Source organism: Oryzias latipes, chromosome 19, assembly GCF_053564925.1.
Source record: "Oryzias latipes strain Hd-rR chromosome 19, Olatipes_Hd-rR_3.1".
NCBI classification, from domain to species: Eukaryota; Metazoa; Chordata; class Actinopteri; order Beloniformes; family Adrianichthyidae; genus Oryzias; species Oryzias latipes.
The window spans coordinates 15,094,943-15,109,670 of record NC_136255.1 but is presented as its reverse complement, the minus strand read 5'-3'; the positions used below and the strand labels follow the sequence as shown (position 1 = coordinate 15,109,670).

Sequence of the window (14,728 nt, the reverse complement as noted above, 5' to 3'; positions counted from 1 at the left end):
CCAGTTAAGGTCTGATGAGATATGAACAAAGATGTCCAAAGTCACGTTCACTGGAAGAAGCACCATAGATGTGAAAGCATTTACCTAAAAATATTTGATTGAGTCTCTTTTTGGTCATATTTGTTTTTTAAATATTTGCATTTCAAATATGATGATGATGATAATAATAATAATAATTATAATAATATTATTAATAATAATGATAATAATAATAGTAATAATGTAATTCTCTGTTTATCAAAGCTAAACATTTTCAGCTGAACACTTCACTCTAGTGGTAGTTTGATAAAATTACGTTCAATCAAAAAGTTGACACACAAAACCTTCACAAAACAAAAAATTCCCCATCCACCCCTGCTTTAACTTGTTATGGTGAGCAACAACAATATTTTGAAAATTGCGCCAAATTTGGACCCAATTTTCTATTTAGTAGGTCTTCTGCCCTATCATACATTTATTATTAATTTGAAACCAATGTTTGGGGGCATAGCATATTCATGTAGAACATTGTAACTTCAAATGAAGCTGTAAATAGTTTTGAAAAGATCAGTAGAACACTTGGGTTAACACATTTGGGTTAAACCAGTTGGATTAAACAGTGTGAGCTGAGTTAACATTTAAATAACTAACCATTGTGGGTCACTCTGCTGCAAACTACAGTAAATCTGTATTGTCATGGCAGAAATGTCTGAACTTAAATTGATTACCATTGCGCCCTTTGATGCGCACATTCAGTAATAATCAATAATAATCAATTAATCAAGGCGCCGATTGACCGATCCCGAACCCCAACAGATAGGTTTGTTAAGTTGCTTAATACAAAGCATCTGATTGGCTACTTTCAAGGGAGCTCTTGAAACGCGTAACGGCATTGGTGGAGCCAACACTCTGTTCTTTTTTCTCGCGATTGTTTCCCGTGTGGGTTAATGGCTCCTCCTGCTGTAGACAGAGACAGAGTTTGCACCGAGCAGTGGAACGGGGGAAGCTGTGACACAACGTAGAGAAGAAAAAACGCAACTTAACCCCCAAAGCTTGTTTTTTCCCCCCAGCAAAACTGTTTTTTGTTTCGCGTGAAAGAGGCTGTCTCGGTGGCACTTGGGGTTGACGGCTAATTTTAGCGGCGGGTGGTCGAGGACAGCGGTCTATTTTTCGACGACCAACTCCCCAGATGAACTCCGTCAGGGCTACCAACAGAAGACCAAGGCGAGTGTCGAGGCCGCGCCCGGTACAACCCGAACGGAACAACGCCGAAAGAGGTAAGCTATGCTACGGTTAAGCTAGTGTAATTGGTGAAAACGATAGTGGAGGGTGTCGGGTTTTCTGTAGCCCTATTGACTTTTCACCATTGCTAAAGACGGGAGGGATTAGTAGGAAAACCCGAGGCTTGTTGCTCTGTGGTTCAGGCCAGGCCGCGCTTTGTTTGGCTTGAGTGATCGGAGCCAGCTAGCTTTCCAGGTTAGGATAAGGTTGGGGGTTGTCTTTATTAACGTATTGCGTAGCAGCAGCACAGCCATCATCCATGGCTCATATTCCTCTGCTGGAGAGAAGACGACTGTCTTCGATCGGAAGCTTTGTGTCTACCCGGCCACCGCATTCCCAGCTGTCATAGCTGTTACGATCATGGGGGTAAATCTTCAGACTGCCATTTTTCTTGGGGTTGTTAACCAAAACATTAGCGCCTATTTGTTGGTGCTAACTAGCTTCTACAGCTGAAAAGGGCCACACAAATTAAGATGTGATAGATGACACTGCACGATACATACAGACGGAGGCATTTTTATACACAGGCCTGTCGTCGTTTGAGTTTATTTGCTAGAACGAACATGCTAGCCTCCGCTGGTGGCGTCTGCGATCCGCAGCTCCATTTGTTTACACCGCGGATTTGTCAGCTACGCAGTTCAGTTTTGTAGCCGTGTTAGCCGGACGCCAATGGGACGTTTTTTTCTATAGTTGCAGATTTGACAGCATTACGGCTACCGTATTTTTTTGTAGCTTCTCAGAGAATCCGATTGTGCACCGTTTGCATTGTGGTGGAGTGTTTAGCTGCAGGAATCGCATCTGCCATTATCAATCACCAACCTTTGTCTTGCATACCAGCGATTAACCTGGTTGTACTAGTCTCTCTGCGCATGGTGTGCATTGTCTGAGTTCCTTGCACACTACAGTCACGTATTTATTTATGTTATTTTTGTAAAACTGAAACGAGAAAAACAAGAGGCCCAATTCAGAATTGGGACTTTACAGAATTGAATTCTGTACTTATCATGCATTCTGATAGCAATGACATGAACGTGCAGCTTTATGCACAAGTCTGTCCCTGCAGCTCAAGACAATCATTGTATTTTCTGCCCAGATGAAGAGGCTCCTGCAGCAGCTGCAGCAGAGATGGCTATTGAAGAGTCCGGTCCTGGTGCTCAGAACAGTCCCTACCAGCTTCGACGCAAGACCCTGCTACCCAAGAGAACCACAGCTGCTTCTGCCACCGCCTCTGCCTGTCCCAGCAAGGGTCCTATGGAGGTTAGATTCCTTCCCCTGCATTTTGCAATTTTCTCTGGACACATGACTTATTACCATGATATTATCCTAACACATTTGTCTTTTTTTTATTATTATTACTGTAGGGAGCCTCCACTTCATCAACAGAAGCCTTTTGCCATCGAGCCAAGCGGGCACGAGTGTCCGGTAAGAGCCACGACCTCCCAGGTGTGTGTAAAAGCACTGCAGCTGGATAAGGAGTGTTTCTTTCCCCCTTTGTTTCCTTTTCTGTCTCCTTAAACGCAGAAAAACCCTCAAGTTATGAGATTGTTGGACTTACACTTGTCTCTATATTTTTGTCTACATTTTAGCAGCCCCAGCAGAACAATATCTGCAGCAGAAGCTCCCAGATGAGGTTATTTTGAAGATTTTCTCCTACTTACTGGAGCAGGACCTATGCCAGGCAGCTTGTGTCTGCAAAAGATTCAGCCAGCTAGCAAACGATCCCATCCTCTGGTCAGTAATGCTGAAGACCAGCCTCCAGCCTGTTCTTACATGTGACAGTCATTAAAGATCACCAGTTGAGGTTTTCTTTGTATGTGGCTGTTTGTTATACTGCAGGAAACGCTTATATATGGATGTGTTTGAGTATACACGTCCCATGATGCATCCTGAGCCCGGCAAGTTCTACCAGGTCAACCCTGAGGAGTATGAACACCCAAACCCTTGGAAGGAGAGCTTCCAGCAGCTAGTAAGCTCGTATTTGTTTTCAAATGAGTATTATTGATGTGGGAACAGTTGAGTATTATTTGACAGAAGGTGTGTTTCAAGGTTTGTTGCTCAAATCAATTATATTACAATATTTTCTACTGGATATAATCCCACGTCATGTATTTTTAAGGCAGAAAAAGTTTTCTTTTGTTTTAGTTGTTATGAACACAATTTTGATTGCAATTCCCATTTGGGTCAGTTAAAAATGTATCAAATGTAAAAATAAATTCAACAGAATTCAACTGTAAATCAAATCATGAATTTATGAATCTAAATTTAATCTATTTAGGAATTTGACAGCAACACCTACCTTTAATTATTAGTATGTGACTAATCAACAAATTTCATTCTTTCCCAGAAATGATTACTATCAATGTGAAGGAGGAGATGTAGAGTTGTTCACATATTAGAAAGTATATTTTTGTGTGGTTAGTAGAGATGCCACAATTCTCTGTTTAAAGCCAAACTTTACATTGCACCTCTGAACCAAATTGTGGGCAAAAGTGAATCGTTGCATCCCTACTGCACATCACATTGAAAGTGTCAAACACCAAATATAAGAATTGGTTTTATTACGTTACACTAGGCATAGAATAAGCTACTAAAAGATTTTTTTTATTGTCGTTTGCTATTGGCAAACCAATAGAAGGAATTTTCTGAATCTTTAGTTTTTTGTTGTTTTGTGATACACAAATCATATATTGAACTGAAAAGAAAAACCTGTAACTCAAAAGTTGAGGTTTAAATTTGCATTGTGCAGAAAGTGAACTGTTCCATCCCTTACTTTTTATATATGTTGGTCTTTTGCAGTTCCTGACAGTTCCTGCATTTTAATGCTGTTAAAAAAATGGCTTGAATTTTGGATTAAGTGCTTGATATTCCACCGATATTTCACTCACATCTAAGAACTCTGACTAAATATCTGATGAAGAAATTTAACTTAACAAGAGTTTTGTTCTGTCTGAAGAACAACAAGGATTGCAATTCATTTCTACTTCTACTTGTACAAAAAATACTTTTTAGAATCTCTTTAAAACATTATGTGAATATTTGATTTTAGATCAAATATTTTTATGACTTATTTTGAGTCTTTAGAGTTGTAAAAACAAAAGGGCCTAAAAAGCATGAAAATTATCCCTAAAAAAGTTTGACAGGTGCAAGTTAAAAATAAATGTGCATGAAAGGTGCTGTTTGTATCAGCGGAGCTAACTTTTGATATTCTCTGTCTTGCAGTATAAAGGGGCTCATGTAAAGCCAGGCTTTGCTGAGCATTTCTACAGTAGCCCGAGCAGATACAAAGGCAGAGATAATATGCTGGTAAGTAAACATACTAGGACGACTTCCTTTTACATTAGATAGCCCTCTAATATCTACTTCAACTTGTAGGAGGACATCTCTGCTTTAAATAGGTTAAGCATCTGCTCTGCTTGTTCCTGAAGTCTAATTTTAAATTTAAATTCTTTGCCTGAAAGTGTCTCTTCCCCCTCCAGTATTATGACACCATTGAGGATGCACTGGGTGGGGTACAGGAAGCCCACTTCGATGGCCTCATCTTTGTTCACTCTGGCATCTATACAGATGAGTGGATTTATATAGAGTCCCCCATCACCATGATTGGCGCAGGTAAGTAGTATGTTTTTTTTGAGAGCTGCTGAGGCCTTTCGTGTAGTATGGTCAGTATTTGGATATAAGAGGAGAAGAAGGCCCGCTTGTGTGTTCGTCTGCACGCCAAGGCGTTCTTGTGAGGATTGTCACACTTCTGTTTTAGCTCCTGGTAAAGTAGCAGATAAGGTGGTGATCGAGAACACGCGTGACTCGACGTTTGTCTTCATGGAGGGCTCAGAGGATGCATACGTGGGTTACATGACCATAAAGGTGACTATATGTCCAGCTTATCTTCTGACTTTTTAATTATACTCACAACTTCATTATTGCCTTTTTTTTATATTGCTACAAGCTTGGAAGCATGACTTGAATGTGTCACTTGGATAACAGCCCCTGTGTGACCTCAGCTGTTCTTCTCTGAATAGTTTAATCCTGACGATAAATCAGCGCAGCACCACAACGCCCATCACTGTCTGGAGATCACCGTCAACTGCAGCCCAAACATCGACCACTGCATCATCCGCTCCACTTGTACAGGTAACCGCCCACTCTTCCACCTGGTTTCAGCACATTTATACATGACAAACAGTGTTCTTTGTTGGGTCTTTAAAATTTCCAAAGGTTAGCTTATATTACCGATTTTTCCTAAATCTTCTTGTGATGGGATGTTTGTCGTTAGTTTGTTATTGATATCTGATAAGAATGTTGAATTTAGTGTTCTGCTGTTAGACTGGAGTGTTGAGAACCCTTGAAAAAGGATTCCATATGTGGGCTTTTTGTGTATTAATGCTCTGTTGCTTTGGGATTTGATAACATAACTTGTTAAGGATTTCCAGTTTGATGACGGGCTGTATAAATAATATTAAAAAATTTATAATAGAATTAAAGATAATTTGTAAGATAGCCTTTGCTTTACAAGTTTGTCTATAGTAATGTTATTTCAGTATTTGAAGATTTTTTATATATCTTTTATAGAAATATAAAGCTATTATTTAAAAAAAAATACTAAAAATCTGCATTGAACATTAGAAACAGAGTTGGTATGATATTGGCTTTTTGAAAACTTAATAAGCTTTTTTGTTGTTGTTATTTTTGTTATTTATTGAATCTTGTTCATTTGTGGCCCGGCTGCTTTTACTGAAGTCTGACTCTTGTGTTTTTCTGCCCAGTGGGGTCGGCGGTGTGTGTGAGTGGACAGGGGGCCTGTCCGACCATTAAACACTGTAACATCAGTGACTGTGAGAATGTAGGACTGTACATTACAGACCACGCACAGGTAAAAAGGACTTCTTCCCTATTTGTTTCCTATAAATGTGCAGACAGACAACTAAAAAGTTTCTAAATCATATGTTTATTTTTTCCATTTCAGGGCATTTATGAAGACAATGAAATTAGCAACAATGCACTAGCAGGAATTTGGGTGAAAAACCACGGAAACCCTATCATTAGACGAAACCACATTCACCACGGCCGAGATGTTGGAGTGTTCACATTTGATCACGGCATGGTAAGTTCACCCAGCAATGCCCTTTGTTTTTATTTCACAGGGCAAATGGTTATTCATTACATTTCTCTTTTTTTTTTCTTTTCCCAGGGTTACTTTGAGAACTGTAACATTCATCGGAATCGCATAGCAGGCTTTGAGGTGAAGGCGTACGCTAACCCCACAGTGGTGCGGTGCGAGATTCACCACGGCCAAACGGGGGGGATCTATGTCCACGAGAAGGGGCGGGGCCAGTTTATAGAGAACAAAATTTATGCCAACAACTTTGCAGGTGTGTGGATCACATCCAACAGTGACCCAACGATACGGTAAGAAGTCTTATTTACCATAATCACTTTTTAATAACCTTTGTTCCGCTTATTCTGTTACCATTTAATCTATATTAATATGTAGATTGTTATAGGTATGTAGTAGACTTGCAGAGGTGCATCACCTTTCTATAAAGGTCAGGGGTATTGGAGCTTTTCTAACTCTATGATGTTGTTTTCCTTCTAAGAACATTTTCAGTTCTTCTCCTTTTGCTCTTAGTTTTGTGTATGAAGTGGATGAAAAATACTTAGATTTTTTTTTAAAGCACTACAGGTCATTTATGCTTATCTTTAACTTATCTTTGTCCATAATTATGATGCAAAAAATTAAGATCTCTGTGTCTTTGACATAACTCATGTAAGGAAGACAAGTTCTCATGTCGAAAAGGTTAATTGGCTCTAAATCTAGTTATGAGTTTTTTTTATTTGTTTTGTTTTACAGTGCAGTCACCATTTTGTAGAGTTATCTAAATCTATTTCTAAATCCAGTGCACTAGAAATTTCCCTGAAGTCTCTGCGAAAAAACCAGTCTGCTCATTAGATTTGTGAATGTAAACCACAATGCAATGCCTTTGAACACATTTTGTGAAGAAATGTATTTTAATTATTTTATCATCAGAGCACAAAAAATAAATTTTGCTTTTAATTCTAAAAGGTCTTCCTAAGGGGCTTAAACTTGTTTCTCTTTTTCTTCAAATTTAGGGCCAATGCGATTTTCAACGGTAATCAAGGAGGAGTGTACATATTTGGAGATGGGCGAGGTTTGATAGAAAGTAATGACATCTATGGCAACGCCCTGGCTGGAATCCAGATCCGAACCAACAGCTGCCCCATTGTTCGGCACAACAAGATCCACGACGGCCAGCACGGGGGCATCTATGTGGTAAAAGCACAAAATATCTGTAACGACTGGACATTATTTTTGGTCAAACAGCATCTTCATCTTCTTCATTTTTTTTCTTCAGCATGAGAAAGGTCAGGGGGTCATTGAGGAGAATGAGGTGTACAGCAACACTCTGGCTGGTGTCTGGGTGACCACAGGCAGCACCCCTGTTCTCCGCAAGAACCGCATCCACAGTGGCAAACAGGTACAATGCTTCAGTGAACGCTTTGTGTTTTCTGAGGAATGGGTTGCAGTGTCTGGATTTTAATTGTAAATCTCTGCATTTTGAAGCTTTTGCACAAGTATTTAAATGTTTCATGTTGGTTTTGCCATCAGTTTTAATGCGATTTATGCAAAATGTATTTTCTGATTCAAATTTGAATTTAATCCAATCTGTGGCTTCAGATTAACCTGCAATAATCTAAAGATGAAAGTTTATTTTTTATTTTTTATGAAAGCTTCATTTACACGACTTCTATTTCAGTAACTGTTGGCTTTCATGATTAAAATTTACTCTTTTAAAATGTGTGAAACGACAGCTACACTTATCAAAGATGTACATTTTTTGGAATCACAGTAAATTAAATGTGGATCTAATGATAGTTTATTCTGTACTGAAATGTCTTCAGGTTGGCGTTTATTTCTATGACAACGGCCACGGTGTTTTGGAAGACAATGACATCTACAATCACATGTACTCCGGTGTACAAATAAGGTATCTTTCTAAGACTTGTTTTTATTTTACTCAACATTCAAAAATGGAAGAATTGAGCTAAATCAAATTAAAACTGCAACACGGAGCAATCAGCCTCGTTTTGCTTCCAGTTTAGCTGACGGTTATGTTGAATCCTCACAGGACCGGAAGCAATCCCAAGATCCGGCGCAACAAAATCTGGGGAGGACAGAATGGAGGGATTCTGGTGTACAACTCTGGTATGTATTCACATCTTCTACTGCAGCATCTGCACCAGTGTGTCTTTACTTAACCCTGTTGTCATTTCCTCCAGGTTTGGGCTTCATTGAGGACAATGAAATCTTTGATAATGCTATGGCTGGGGTGTGGATCAAGACAGACAGCAACCCCACCTTGAGGAGAAATAAGATTCACGACGGTAGAGACGGGGGCATCTGCATTTTTAACGGAGGCAGAGGTAGCTGTTTATCCGTGTGGATGCTGTTATTCCTGCTGTGCCGTCACGTCCGCACATGTGAAGCTCACCGGCTTCCTTTTTTCCTCTCAGGGCTTCTTGAAGAGAACGACATCTTCAGGAACGCTCAGGCCGGAGTCCTGATCAGCACTAACAGCCATCCAATCCTTCGCAAGAATCGCATTTTTGACGGCTTTGCGGCAGGTTCGTTTCACAAACCTTTCAACCCAAATAACATTTGTTGACCTTCTTTGACCTCATTAGAACCTTCTTTTTACCCCTAACCAGGTATTGAGATCACTAACCACGCCACGGCAACACTGGAGGGCAACCAGATCTTCAACAACCGCTTTGGGGGGCTTTTTCTGGCCTCAGGAGTCAACGTCACTATGAAAGGTTAGTCGTTGCTCGAAAGAATCTGGCCGTTACAATAACACTGGGTTACAAGCTTCCTTTTTTCTGCTTTTAGATAACAAGATTCTGAATAATCAGGATGCTATAGAGAAGGCAGTGAGCAGAGGACAGTGTCTGTACAAGATCTCCAGCTACACCAGTTACCCCATGCACGACTTCTACAGGTGAACCCGGCTTGGTTTTGGTCCGTTTGACAGCAGTATCTTACTAGAGTTTAAAAGAATGCCACGTTAGGCCACAAGAAGACAGTTCAGATATCTATCTATTGTAGAGGAAAAGTGTAAGCTGTAAAAAAAAAGTTACCAATACTAAACAATTAATCACCAACACAGACGTTCAAAGGCTAGGAGGGAATTTAAAATATCTGCGACGTTGGGGAACATGTCCTTCCATTTCTAAAATTATCTGCCTCCTATTTGTAATTACCGAGTCACGTGACCACCCACTTGTGTCATTTCCTGTTATTAATTAAACTAAAACAAGGCCAGACCACAGAAGCAGGTGGCGAGTGCAGAGATCTTTGATGAATCTGGAAGCCGCTTTAGCCACAGTTTATGCAGGGAAGGCTTTGTGCTTTTGGGTCAAATTTGAACACATAAGCTCCAGCTTGTGTTTTATTATGTCTTCAAACTAAACAGCTTTCTAATGTGGGAAGAAAGGGAAATGTTTGTTGATAGAAAACAGGATTTAATGTCTGTAAAGGCAGTTGCAGATGTTCCAAAAAGTAGACATTTAAATATAAAAAAAACACTGTAAGCTCAGACTTTACATTGACTGAAGAAACCTGGAAAGAAAATTTAAATAAACAAAAATAAAATAAACAAATACTGAACAAAAGTTTGTTTTAAACCATTAGGGTTTAACATTTCTGTATCATTTATTAAAAATCGAATGCAACATATGGGCACCGAACGTGTAACGGTGAGGCATGCTGACGGGATGCTTGTGATGTGTGCTTGGTTAGGGTTCGGTTTGAGTGTGTGTACAGTGTGTTTCAGACTTTAAGTCACTCCAAGGTGTAAGTCGCAGCAGCCAAAAAAAGCACAATAAAGTAGAAATCAATCCCATACAAGTCACTTTTTGGGAAGAAATTGATTTAACAAAATAAGGGAACAAAGAAGGACATTTCAATGCAAAAGGAACATCTTAATTTTAGGATAGATGACAATATTTTCACATTTCACTGCGAGAACTGTGTTTAGCTTAATAAAACATCGGAGGAATGTAGTAAATTGCCGTATTAACATATGAACAAATATTAAGATAACCATAGCATAAAGGACATGCTAACAAGTCAACTACACTTTTTATTTCACTAAAAACACTAAATCTGTTGAATTTTCATCCTCTGTGTGGCTTTTGAACTATTCCACCAAGTCCTGTGTAAAACAGAGCCATACTTCTTCATCTACAAATTCTGTCAGTACTGACACAGTGCCCTCTAGTGGTTAATGCTATTTATTTTTAAAAGAATGTACCCCCGCCCACACGATGCAAAAAAAAACACAATTTAATATTAATTTTTACAAAATATGGTGATGTAATATTTACAACAACTTTAAAGTCAGTAAGTTCGAATTCTTTTTCTGTCTTTGTGAGAACATTTTTCTTGTTTGTTTTTCCAGATGTCACACCTGTAATACAACAGATAGGAATGCCATCTGTGTCAACTGCATCAAAAAATGTCACCAAGGACATGATGTGGAGTTTATACGGCATGATCGGTAAGACCTGCGGGAGGTTTTACTCTCTTTGTTCAGTTTGGCTTGACTTTTTCTAAAGAAAAAAGAAAAAAGCAAACACCTCCCTTTCTTCTGTGTGCAGGAGTTAAAATACTTCGTGTTTGCATTTAGCTTTACTAATTTGCTCCATTTTTGGTGTCCTTGCTGCAGGTTTTTCTGTGACTGCGGAGCAGGAACGCTGTCCAACCCTTGCACGCTTGCTGGAGAGCCCACACACGACACGGACACTCTGTACGACTCGGCGCCGCCTATCGAGTCCAACACGCTGCAGCATAACTGAAGCCGTGTGGTCAAGCAAACACCCTCACATAAGCAGACAAACACACAGCCACACACACATCCATCTGCAGCCGTAAGGACCCAGAGAGACTCTGACTGCGGCGCTCTCGGATGGGGTGGAGTTTTAAGATGCTGCAAAGGAAGCAGCTTTTTTTTCTTTTCTTCCCCCCACCCCCATCGGTAGTCGGACTTGATGCGATGGAGGGAGAAGCTGAGGGAAGACACACAAGAACGGCCATGAGAGATTTCTTACTGAACTAAGAAGAGGGTAGAGGAGGAGGGTGGAGCCAGTGAGCTGCTGACATCAGCAGCTGGCGTTTTGAGCGTAAATGTCGGCGCTCGGCCCTTCCTCTTTACCTTCTCCAGAAGTGATGCCGCAAAGACTTCCTGCTTCCTTGCAGCATCCAATCCTTATTGACTGTCCAGGAAGTTGCAACACTGCAATGAAAGGGTGGATGTTGCTGTGTGTGGACTAAAAAAAATGTGTGTTTGACGGAGCACTTGGGCTTTTTTTTGTCTTTTTTTTTTACTTTTAAATATAAATATATATATATGTTCCGATCATTGGATTTTATTTCAATGCTTTCTCACGTAGTTTTGTATTTTCAAGCAAAAAGCGATCTGTATTTGAATGTCTTTTATTTTTATGATATAATTATTATTATTATTATTATTATTTGGTTAGCGTCCTCCTCCCACCTCGTCAAAAAGCGCAGAAACTCTGATCAGCCCAGTGGTGAAATTCTTTCTGTGAAAGAGAATCTGGTTTAAACACTAAACCCTCTCCGGTGTGTTGGTTTAAATGACGGGTGGAGCGACTCCATGCTTGTATAAAGACGTGTATGTAAATGTGGTGTACAGTGCAGGTTGCGCGTGTGTTTGTGTGTGCGTGTTTCTAAGCCGATGCAGTCTGTGCTTTGCCGAGAGGGTTTCAACAGGAGGCGTCCGAGCTCCTTCTGAACTGGAACTGAAGAGTCGCCCTGCAGCGCCCCCCCCCTCCCTCCTGTGTATTGTGGTGACTGTGGCTCCTCATGCAGCCTGAATCGAATGCATGTACCATAACATCTAGACTTAATATATTGTGAAGTATTCAATAACCATTATGTAGATGCTAGTTGGAATTCAAAAAGGGGTATACTTTCTTAGAAAGAAAAAAAAACAGAAAAGACTGGCCATTTCTAAGAAAATAAATCTTTATTAGCTCTAACATGTCTGTCTTTCAATTACCGTTTTTTTTATTTCTATCAAAATCTGCCTCTTTCATTTTTATTCCTAGAAGATTTAATTGGTTGGATAACCCGATTACATGGACTTTGACAGAAACGGTTTCTGTTTGGTTCTCCTGCCCTTCAAGGATTTGGTGATCAAAAAGACGGATCATGGAGTTAAGGGAAGGACTGAGAAATCTGAACTCTAGAAATGTGAGGAAATACATGAAACAAAAGTCAGCAGACTTAAATGCAAATAAAGAAAACTTCATGCTCCAAATATCACAAGTGAGTTCCCCAAAGTGTAAAATTCCCTCCCTCTGGTTGTTCCGGTGAGTCCGCACAAACTCTCAGAAACAGATTCTAGCTGTGACCTCATTTAGAAACCCAAAGGTTCATTCATTGACTTTGAATCGTAGTTTTGTCCAGTTCAGTTTGATTTTGGAAGCTTTTAAAAAAGATAATCAGTATTATTCACATAAGCTGCAACACAAAGCCACACATTGGAGCTATTTGGCGTAAATAAAAAAAGAATACACTATTTTCTTTTGTAGATTGTTCTGATATCACATTAAAAACATGAGCTTGACGTGAGGAAACGGAACAACACGGGTGAAATTATGTGGCAGGAATCACCAGACATGCCGGTTCCCACTGTGGGCTGCAAGAAGAAGATCAAAGAAAGTTGGACCACCTGAGCGTGCTCTTATTTTGACATGGCAGCAGCTTTTACACATTCAACTAAGAAGGAAATAATCCAGTTCAGATCAAACTAAAAAATGATCATAAAGTGTGTAAATGAAAATCGAAATGCTTTCTTTTTCTTTTTCTAGAAAGAAAACAAAAATTATAAAAACATCCAATAACCGAAATGATTTTTTGTAACATCCTTTTTTTTATAGCACCCATACAGTCAGTTAAACATGTTTTCCTCAGATTTGTTTCAGATTTTAACTTTTTTTGACAGAAAGTTAGTCCTCAGCAATAAGCTTTTCTGTTGTCCTGTAAGTGGAAAACTGAGCTTTATCTTGGAGGTAGAATAACCAAGGCAACCTGGATTGGAGCATTTTTAAAACCTATTTTATCCTACACTAAAACTAAGTAAAATTGTGATTTTTGTGGGGAATTTCAAAATAAAAGCAGGTAAACTAAAACATAAGAACGTTTGATGATAAAACTTTGAAGGAATCATTTTAAAGGTTTAAATGAAATGATACAGATTACAAAAATGAATAAAAACTTCACTTAAGATGTATTGCAGACCAAACATCAGTATATCAAAAAAGTAAAGTAACTTACACCAAGATTGAGCGTTTTCTTTATTTTCCCTCTAAATTAAACAGTTTTACAAAGCAACTCTAAGTCTTGATGTGCTGGAAACTGAAAAGGGAACGAACCAACCTAATATTTTATTTAATACAGTCCTTTCTAGAAAATCCAGTTTCCTCACATTTGGTTCGGACTTTGAATGTACCATGTTCATATGTCTGTCCCCTTCGTGTTTGTGCGAAGTAAAACCTCCACAAAAGATAAGTAACTGTCTCTGAGTCGTTATTCATTATTTCTGTGTGTAAGAAACTGACGGGGTTACGAACTAAAATTTAATACAGTCCTTTCTAGAAAATCCAGTTTCTTCACATTTGGTGAAGATAGTGAAGTTTCTTCACCAAATGTGAAGAAACTGGATTTTCTAGAAAGGACTGTATTTGTATTAGTTCGTAACCCCGTCAGTTTCTTGCACACAGAAATGATGAATAACGACTCAGAGACAGTTACTTATCTTTTGTAGATTTACTCCGCACAAAGACCACAGATTTGTACGCAGGGTTACAGACAGATGAACTAAGTGTATTCAAAGTCTGAACAAAGGGGTTCAGCAAAAGGCCTGGCATATATACCTTGCATTTGCATATTCAGAACCTCATTCGATGGATCATGGTGTGAAAAACACACCCACAGACTGTTGCAGGCTAGATGCTCGAAGGTCAGAGCACCTAAAGTGTCAGATCTCTTGCAGACATTTGCCAGAACGCATACACCAGAACACACAAAGATGAAAAAGGGAGGATGTTAAAGGAATGTCAGTATAAATTGTGACAGGAAAACCCGAGGCGTAATGTAAAGCTGCAATCATGGCTTTCAACTCAGGAGCCTGAGCAGAGTGAGAGGATGGTAGTGTGTCCGTCAGCAAGACATCAGACAGAGTAGTGACAGCATAAGCCGTGTGTGTCACCCCAAAGTCGTCTTTTAAAGACGAACCATCAGTAAACAGCCACAATGAGTTTGGAATGGGCTTATCTTTTAAATCAATCCTAGGCAAAAAAATCTTTAGGGAACAATCTAAACAGTCATGTGCTTCACCATCTTCAGAAGTGGGCAGAAGAGTGGCGG

General features: G+C 39.4%; 1 protein-coding gene across 5 annotated transcripts; it reads left to right on the top strand.

The window, feature by feature from the left end:
• Positions 1–845: 845 nt before the first annotated feature.
• fbxo11b (F-box protein 11b) lies at positions 846–12,336 on the top strand. Of its 5 annotated transcripts, none has more exons than XM_011488281.4 (22): positions 846–1,256; positions 2,354–2,517; positions 2,622–2,682; positions 2,847–2,991; positions 3,097–3,226; positions 4,480–4,563; positions 4,737–4,869; positions 5,015–5,121; positions 5,277–5,388; positions 6,021–6,127; positions 6,221–6,358; positions 6,446–6,663; positions 7,366–7,546; positions 7,629–7,751; positions 8,176–8,261; positions 8,403–8,479; positions 8,554–8,697; positions 8,788–8,898; positions 8,983–9,090; positions 9,164–9,272; positions 10,734–10,832; positions 11,001–12,336. In XM_011488281.4, exons 1-22 carry the CDS (start codon positions 1,169–1,171, stop codon positions 11,128–11,130), a joined length of 2,655 nt encoding a protein of 884 aa, XP_011486583.1. In that variant the 5' UTR covers positions 846–1,168; the 3' UTR covers positions 11,131–12,336. The 5 variants fall into 5 exon arrangements, with proteins under 5 accessions (XP_011486583.1, XP_004080502.1, XP_078793425.1 ...); XM_004080454.5 differs by having other exon boundaries at positions 887–1,256; positions 2,622–2,703; XM_078937299.1 differs by having other exon boundaries at positions 891–1,256; positions 2,850–2,991.
• Positions 12,337–14,728: the final 2,392 nt, after the last annotated feature.